This window comes from Rosa rugosa, chromosome 2, assembly GCF_958449725.1.
Source record: "Rosa rugosa chromosome 2, drRosRugo1.1, whole genome shotgun sequence".
Taxonomy (NCBI): Eukaryota; Viridiplantae; Streptophyta; class Magnoliopsida; order Rosales; family Rosaceae; genus Rosa; species Rosa rugosa.
The window spans coordinates 68,045,442-68,054,690 of NC_084821.1; the positions used below are offsets into that span (position 1 = coordinate 68,045,442).

Consider the following 9,249-nt stretch of genomic DNA (forward strand, 5'->3'; position numbering starts at 1 on the left):
CTTTGTTCTTGACCAACTTCTTTATACTGCTCATCTTTTTGGTCAACTTCTTCAGAATTTTGAAAGTTAGATGCCTTGGTCAGAAATGCCTAGCTACTAGCCTACTAGCGAGCATTTGGTCAAGGATGACATTTACTTAAAAGGAGTTAAAGGACCAAGTAATGATCTAATTGTTAATGAGCGATAAGATAATGAATAGGCAATCAGTGAGCAATACAGTAAGCACCAAGGAAATTATGTTTTCCATGTTAAATTTTATTTACAAGCATTGCTTCCTGGCAATATACAGATCAGTCTCACTCTATAACACCAATTTGAGGCATAAATTAAGGCATGAGAACCATCAGCTCCAGTTGAATAACACTTACAGCCTCTTTGTATCGATCTCGAGTCGATGGAATGCTATGAATTTTAATTGCGCAATGAACAAAAAGGGTTTGTCAATTACCTCAACCACCATAACTTACTAGTTACTGGAACATGCTTTGAACATGTTAGAGCAAGCGCGCATATATACGTTTGTCTCCTCCAACTTATAAATGCAAAGGAAGAAATGTGGATTTCATACAAGGATGCAATACGATTCAGTATTGAGGAAAGGAATCAAATGCAAGTTTGCTGATGGAGATGAGATTTAGGTAAAACAATGGGACACATAGAACATTGTGAAGGACAAAGTGTGAAGAAAATGACACTGTCCCAATGTGAGATACATGTAATGTGGTACCATCGGGCAACTTCACTGTACGATTGTGCACAGGTTGAAAAGATGTGAGGAAAGCCGAATTACAAACTATGTGGTCACTAGCTCCACTGTCAAGGATCCATGTGACATCTTTATTATCTTGTGAGAGGGCAAATGCTTTACCCGAGAGCTCCTCATAGTTAGGAATGTTACCAACAAGATTGGCTGAAGGCTGTTTGATCGAATTCAACTACTCTAGTAGCAGGTGGCCATCATTGGAATTCTCCCATGGTTTTGAGGTCTTGGAAGAGCTCTGGTCTTTCTTGTGTTTAATGACCTGTTGTTCTTCGTCACCAGCCATGAGGTATTTTGTTTGTGTAGATTTCTAGGTTCTCAAGAGCGATTGCTCTGATACTATAAAGAGATTTGGTAGTGTGAATAATATGTAATAACTTCAATACATTCAGAATGGTTTACAACGTTTTATATAACAAAGATGCTAATCCTATCCATAATTATAGGACTAACTATAGTAATACAAATCTCTTAATTAAGATTGCAATAACGAAGACTCCAGATCATATGAGATTCCTTTCCTCAATATGATATCAGCGGAAGTTGTGGGATTAGAATCAATATTTGATTCCGAGTGATTTGTGGGATTAATATCAGCGGAAGTTGTGGGATTAGAATCAAGATTTGATTCAGAGTGATTTGTGGGATTGATATCAGCGGAAGTTGTGGGATTAGAATCAAGATTTGATTCTGAGGGATTTGATGAGAAGATTTGATCGTCATCAATGTGAGGTGAGGTAGATAAAGAAGGAAAGAGTTGAGGAGGTGTTGGAGAACTGACAGAAGGCGAAGATGTGGAGAGTTTGGATTGATAAGGAAACTCAGTTTCAAAGAAGATGACATCTCGTGAGACTAACATTTTCTTATCTTTCAGGCTATAGACTTTATATCCCTTTTGACCATGAGGGTAACCAAGGAAGATACACTCAGTAGAGCGTGAATCAAACTTGCTGGGCCGAAGTGGATGAGTAGACACAAAACAACGACAACCAAAAACACGCAAATGAGAGTAGTTTGGTGATTTGTGAAATAACGTTTCAAAAGGTGTTTTACCTTGCAAAATTGGTGTCGGTGTCCTATTTATTAGATAGGCAGCGGTGAGTATGGCATCCCCCCAAAATGGTTTAGGCAAGTTTGATTGAAAGAGAAGTGCACGAGCAATGTTCAACAAGTGCCTGTGTTTACGCTCAGCGACGCCATTCTGTTGGGGCGTGTTGATGCAACTGGTCTGATGTAAAATACCCTTGGAAGAGTAAAATTGTGTGCATTTAAATTCTGGACCATTGTCACTCCTAACAATTTTTACTCTTTTGCCAAATTGATTCTCAACTAAATTGACAAAGTGAATGAATAGGGCTCGTGTTTCTGACTTGTGATGCATGAGATAAACCCAAGTGCTTCTAGAGTGATCATCAACTATGGTTAAGAAATATTGTGCCCCAGAAAGAGATGGGACGTGGTAGCCACCCCATATGTCCACATGAATCAAATCAAAACAAGAATTACTAGAAGAAACACTCAACGGAAAAGGTCTTCTAGTTTGTTTAGCTAAAGGGCAAATGGAGCAAGGACTTGCATTGCAAGATTTATTTTCCAAAAAGGGAAATAATAAAGACACTTTGCTAGATGGATGTCCGAGCCTTTGATGCCATAGGTCATGTGTTTTAGTGTTCACCACATTGCACGTTCCTTTCTTTGGCAGATTGAGACAGTAGAGTCCCTCACTTTCAGTTCCCGTCCCAATCATCCTCCCCGATTGAAGGTCCTGTATGAAACAAACTTGTTTAAGAAATATGGTGATATAAAAGGAATCTCATATGATCTGGAGTTTGGTGCCTCTCCCCCCTAACAAGACATCAATCGGTTGCAAGTGGGTTTACAAGATCAAACACAACCTAGATGGCACAGTAGAGAGGTATAAAGCTCGTTTGGTTGCAAAAGGTTATAGTCAAGTTGCAAGGATTGATTACCGCGAGACTTTTGCTCCGGTGGCCAAACTAACCACAGTTCGAGTGTTACTCAGCCTTGCAGCTCTTCAAGGTTGGCATCTTCATCAACTAGATGTCAACAATGCTTTCCTTAACGGTGACCTCTATGAAGATGTGTACATGAAGTTGCCTCCTGGTTTCGGACGAAAGGGGGAGAATAGAGTTTGCAAGTTACACAAATCATTGTATGGCCTCAAGCAAGCATCGAGGCAGTGGTTTTTGAAACTTTCTGGTGCTCTCAAGGCTGCCGGATTCAATCAGTCTTGGTCTGATTACTCACTTTTCGTCCGACACACTCAAGGTAGATTCACAGTCTTGCTAGTCTATGTTGACGATGTTATACTGGCAGGAAACAACTTACAAGACATCATGGAGACAAAGCACTTCCTTGCAAGTCATTTCAAGCTCAAAGATATGGGTCAGTTAAGGTACTTCCTTGGAATAGAGGTGGCAAGGTCCAAGCAAGGCATTGTTTTATGCCAACGAAAGTATGCATTAGAGGTCCTTGAAGATGCAGGCTTCCTAGGCGCTAAACCATCTCGATTCCCAATTGATCAGAACTTGGTGCTAACGCAAGGTGAAGGGGTCGTTTTAAAGGATGCCTCTCAGTATCGCAGATTAGTTGGAAGGCTCATATACCTCACAGTCACGAGACCAGACCTCGTGTATGCTGTACATATCCTAAGTCAATTTATGGATAACCCTAGACAACCTCATCTAGATGCAGCTTACAAGGTGTTGAGATATGTTAAGCAGACACCAGGACAAGGAATACTTTTGCCTTCCACCGGACAATTGGAGATCAAGGCGTATTGTGATGCAGATTGGGCACGTTGCAAGGACACAAGAAGATCAACTACTGGCTACTGTATTTTCTTAGGCAACGCACCCATCTCATGGAAAACAAAAAAGCAAGGAACAGTGTCTCGTTCTAGTGCAGAAGCGGAGTACAGATCTATGGCAACAACATGCTGTGAGATTACGTGGCTTCGAAGTTTATTAAGAGATTTGAATGTTGAACATGCACATGCAGTTAAATTGTTCTGTGATAATCAGGCTGCCATTCATATAGCATCAAATCCCGTCTTCCACGAACGCACAAAGCATATTGAGATAGATTGTCATGTTGTGCGGGAAAAAGTACAGAGGGGGCTAGTCAAAACCATGCATATTCGAACAAAGGAACAACCAGCTGACTTGTTCACCAAGCCGCTGGGTTCGAAGCAATTTTCAGCACTATTGAGCAAGTTGGGTGTAATTAACATACACTCCAACTTGAGGGGGAGTATTGAGGAAATGAATCTCATATGATCTGGAGTCTTCGTTATTGCAATCTTAATTAAGAGATTTGTATTACTATAGTTAGTCCTATAATTATGGATAGGATTAGCATCTTTGTTATATAAAACGTTGTAAACCATTCTGAATGTATTGAAGTTATTACATATTATTCACACTACCAAATCTCTTTAGAAACATTAATACTAGAAAGAAGTCACTCTAGATCTTTGCCCAATTTGGGTTGCCATTTTCTTCTGGCATGTACCCGAAAGATGCTTTTTCAAACTAGGGAAAACAATGAATTACGTACAAACAAGTGCCTTAATTGTTTTAGTGGTTTACCTCTTCGATGGAGGAAAACGATTTGTTGCCAACTTCTGTCAGGGCCTTCTTCTCATACTTTGGGACATTAGAGATCAACTGACTAAGATCACAATACAAGAACATCGATTTGAGGCGTATAGTCCCACGAGTAAGCGTCGTCCATCAGATCACTCCCCATCGACAGCAATTCATAGGCACACTTCTTAATCCTACAAGCAATTCCTTTTGATTGCATATATATCCACCATTTTATCATGATCTACATATAATGACATTGACAAAGATGATGAATACAAATTTGAGCACATTAGAAAGGTGCTAGTCCCATAAGCAGTAATTCCCTCATTGCACAACAAAAGCATATGCCTTGATTGCAAAATGGTGGTGGCAAAAAGACTCTAAAAAGATGCTTCTTTTACTGTAATGCTCTTTGTATTTGGAAAACGAGCTAAGCAGGTATACTGAAGTTCCTTCCATTTTTTTATTTTTTTTATTTTTTGCATTCTGTTACATAATTGCTTTGCCTTTTTGAAAGCAACAGAGACTTTTTCTTGTAATTTTGTTTTACTTGGTTTTCGGATCCTAATATTGTGCATGTAATTGTCTAGATGCGACTCAAAAAGTTTCAGAGCTTATACATAACTCCACTAATCACCAGAATCTGGATAGTGCTGAAGTTTCTGTTCATTTCCAAGAGATCTTTAATCTGATAATTTACTGTTTTTCACGTTTTGGTTTTTAGTAATGATAATATGGTGATTTACAGTCTTGGCTTGCCTCTCCTGGCCTACTCTCTTCTTTATCAGGTGGGAGCTTAAGATATCAAAATTTAATGATTTTTTCAAACTACGTTTGCAATTATTACAGGATGATGGAGAATTGAAAGTTGTTCCAGGAAGTGATTTTGTAATTACAAGAATAGCATATCGGAATAACACCTCCAAATATTACATCAATGACCATGCTAGTAATTTCACTCTAGTTACCAAGAAACTGGAAGGGAAAGGAGTCGACTTAGACAACAATCCTTTTTTGATTCTTCAGGTTCGTTATTAGACATTCTGCTCTTCTAGTTTGTCTAAGGTTGCCATATTAATAATTTACTTATGATTACTATCAGAGTGAATAGTTGAGCAGATTTCACTTACTAGCAGATCTCATAGCTAGGCTAGACACCCTCAATGAGAAAAGGTCTGGTGTTGTGCAAATGGTTAAGCTGGCTGAGAAAGAAAGATATGCCTTGGAGGAGAAAGAAAGAGATGCCTTGGAGGTATGTATGTGCAGCATTGATAGCCTAGCTTTTAATATGATTCCGTGTGGGTGTTTTAAGAATGGGAGAAGCTTTTGTTTAACAGAGAAGGAAGGAGCTTTGAGGCCATGTTTGTTTCCCAGAATCTGGGTATTGGGAAAGGAAAGTGTTTCCTTTCCTGCGTTTGGAACAGCCAAGGAAGGGAAATTGGTTTCCAAATGAAAGGAAAAAGTGGAGGAAATTGGTTCCTCCCCCCTCCCCTCAGGATTCACTTTCCCAATGGAAAGGAAAATGATTCCTTTCCTTTCCACCAACCAAACAGGGCCTGAATGTAAAGCCTTTTATGCGGGTCCAGAACAACACAGCCCAAAAGGGCCCAAACACCTGATCATCTCTGCTTTTGCCTTCTGTATGATGCAAACCCTCCAATGAGGCGTAGACATGTGTCATGCAAAGATTACATGTGGAAGTGTACCAATGGCTAGTCGCAGAAATTGAATATAAACATTTTTTTTTAAATAAATAATTTGATGACTCAACTCTGAAATAAGTTTATGTAATAGTGTTTACATTATTGGCTTGAAGAGGAAGACATAGATAATGAATCAAAGTTTTTGTTTATTTGATCAAACGCTTGAATATGGAGAAATTCTATATAGAGTATAGATTAACATTGCACAAAAACAACCACCAATTTCTATATCTGGAGATTGTAGAGATTTGTCGGCATTGCTTGATGCAAGTGTCTTTACAATTTCGGTAGGAATAATTCGACAACAAATCATATTCTTTTAAAAACAAAAAATAAAATAAAAACTTTCTAAAACCAACTTGGGACTTGCTATCTGTGAGTTAATTTTGGAGAACAAATTATTCAAATGATAAAATATGTTTGACCAAGTCATCCAAGCATTGGCATGAAGATCCACCTGGTTTGAAGCAAACATTTGCTTTCTCCATTAGCTTCAAGCTTCTGTCTCTGATTTCTTCTCCTTCTTTCTCCTCCATTAATTTCCTAATTGTGCCTTCAATCTCACCTCTCTCAATTCCATTCTCAAACTGCAACCCAATTTTCCAAACCTCACTCACATACCTTGCAAGCACCAGTTGATCATTGAAACAAGGCATACAAATCATGGGGACACCTTCACAAACACTCTCCAATGTAGAATTCCAACCATTGTGAGTCCAAAAAGCTCCAATTGATGGATGTGCCAACACTTCTTTTTGGGGTGCCCATTTCACAATGTGACCCCTCCCATTCAAATTCTCAAGAAACCCACTAGGCAATTGTTCGAGCCAATTATCCGACCCGTGGACTAATCCGGGTCGAACCACCCACAAGAAAGGTTGGTTGCTATTGGCTAGTCCCCAAGCTATCTCCCAAAACTGAGCTTCAGTTATTGCTGCAATGGTCCCAAAGCTAACATAGATAACAGAGTTTGGTGCTCGGGTGTTCAGCCAAGAAATGCAACTTTGGTCGCTAATTGAAGAAGAGGCTTCCTCAGGGACACACTTGTGAAATGGGCCTATTGGGAAAACTAGAAGATTAGGGTATTGTTTGTGCAATGTTGCCAGTCCTTGCTCTTCAAGGTCTCTAAAAGTGTTAAAAATGACTCCATCAGAGGCTGCAATTTTGGTAACGATAACTACACATAGTTCAAAATATTTCTCCGGGTCACCTTTTGGGGTCACCGGAAGGTCTTTGATTCTGAGAGGTGGAAGCTCCGTCACCACCTTTTCTAGTTGAGAATCTAATGTCAACAATGATAGTACTATTAGGGTTCTCAAATTTGAATACCAAAACACGAGTGATAGTGTCTCATTTATTTTAAGGTCAAATCCAAATTTTAGTGATTTCTAATAATATGCAACCAATACATGAAACCCTGATAGGATCCGGCTCCTCTAAAATGAGCAAGTCATGATGTTCATGAATTTCATAAAATCTCCGACCTCCATTTAATTTAATGGCCCAAAAAATTTTCACGTCAATTAACAAGATTTTAGAAATTTCTTTTCCATATTAACTTTTATTCTATTTTTTTTCTCTTTTTTTCTTTATTCAGTCTTCACCTTCATAATTCTCTGCTTCAAAAACCCAGGCTTTCATGGATCTCTTAGAAAAACAAAGTTGCGAAGATTCATGTGGTGCATGCATGAGTGCTTCAGTCCTTCATAATCCATATAAATAAGATTATTACAGTTCATGAACGATTGAGATTTACTCCAACGAATTTATAAACCAAAAGCTAGAAAATAGCCAATTGGAAACCCATCATCTCCAGTAATCAATATAGGATATAAATTACAAAGCCCAAAAATGAATGGTAGAGGAAACTGCAAAATCTCTTTAGCTAAGAAAATTAGCATCAAGTTTAAACTTATGAATTCAGATATGAAAATTCGTTTGATCCTAGTTTCATGAAGATAGGCAACATTTTTTTTTTTTTCCTATTGTTAGAGAAAAACATGACTTATATATAAATAAATAAATAAATAATTCAAATAGTTGGTATTTTTTAACATGGATATGTTTGAGCCATTAGATTAAATAGAGATAAATAACTTGCTCACTTTAGAGGAGCCGGATCCACCGCGATATTACTTGGTAAACAAATTTGATACGCAAAACTGAAATCCGTAGAAGAAAAAGTTAAGGAAGAAAACTCACCTTGCGTGACCGGAAGGTAGCCCTTTTCTCTTAATAGTGGAAACTGAGTAAAAACAGCATAAGAAGTCATACCCCCGGTCTCAAAGACAATCCTAGGGAGCTTAAAGCTCTCAGCAACAGATTGAGTGAAATGGAATATAGAGTCAGAGATCAAACAAGCAACAGGCTCCTCTGATAACAAGCTAGACAAGCATAACGTGAAGGGTTCAACACATTTAGTATTGAAAAGAGAGAAGAGAAGGATGATATCTTTGGGGGAAGCCTCAGTTTCAGACAACCCATCTGGGATTGAGCGAAAGGTGAAGTGTGGATGGAGTGAAGGGTTTGGGGAGTTGAACTGGGTGTGGATGATGGTTATGGAGAAGCCTTTGGAGTGTAGAAGATTAGCCAGCTGTAGCATGGGGTTTATATGGCCTTCAAGGGGAAGTGGGAACAAGATCAACCTCTTTCCCTTTGTAATTTGCTCCATTGTTTGATAAATTTAATTGGAGGGGCTCTGTTTGATTGGATTCTCAACCGACTTCTTTATACTGCTCATCTTTTTGGTCAACTTCTTCAGAATTGGAAAGTTAGATGCCTTGGTCAGAAGCCTAGCTACCAGCCTACTATCGAGCATTTGGTCAAGGATGACATTTACTTAAAAGGAGTTAAAGGACCAAGTATTAATGATTTAATCGTTAATGAGCGATAAGATAATGAGTTGGCAATCAGTGAGCAATACAGTAAGCACCAAGGAAATTATGTTTTCCATGTTAAGTTTTATTTACAAGCATTGCTTCCTGGCAATATACAGATCAGTCTCACTCTATAACACCAATTTGCGGCATAAATTAATTAAGGCATGAGAACCATCAGCTCCAGCTGAATAACAGCTACAGCCTCTTTGGATCCTTCTCGAGTCAATGGAATGCTATGAATTTAATTGCGCAATGAACAAAAAGGGTTTGTCAATTACCTCAACCACCATAACCTA

The 9,249-nt window shown here is 38.6% G+C and overlaps 1 protein-coding gene across 1 annotated transcript; it reads right to left on the reverse strand.

Annotated features, from left to right (window-relative positions):
- Positions 1 to 6,200: 6,200 nt before the first annotated feature.
- On the reverse strand, positions 6,201 to 8,826 carry LOC133729611 (UDP-glycosyltransferase 76B1-like). Its single transcript, XM_062157168.1, has 2 exons — positions 8,277 to 8,826; positions 6,201 to 7,356 (listed from the first exon to the last, which is right to left on the reverse strand). Exons 1-2 carry the CDS (start codon positions 8,743 to 8,745, stop codon positions 6,473 to 6,475), a joined length of 1,353 nt encoding a protein of 450 aa, XP_062013152.1. The 5' UTR covers positions 8,746 to 8,826; the 3' UTR covers positions 6,201 to 6,472.
- Between the last annotated feature and the right edge of the window lie 423 nt (positions 8,827 to 9,249).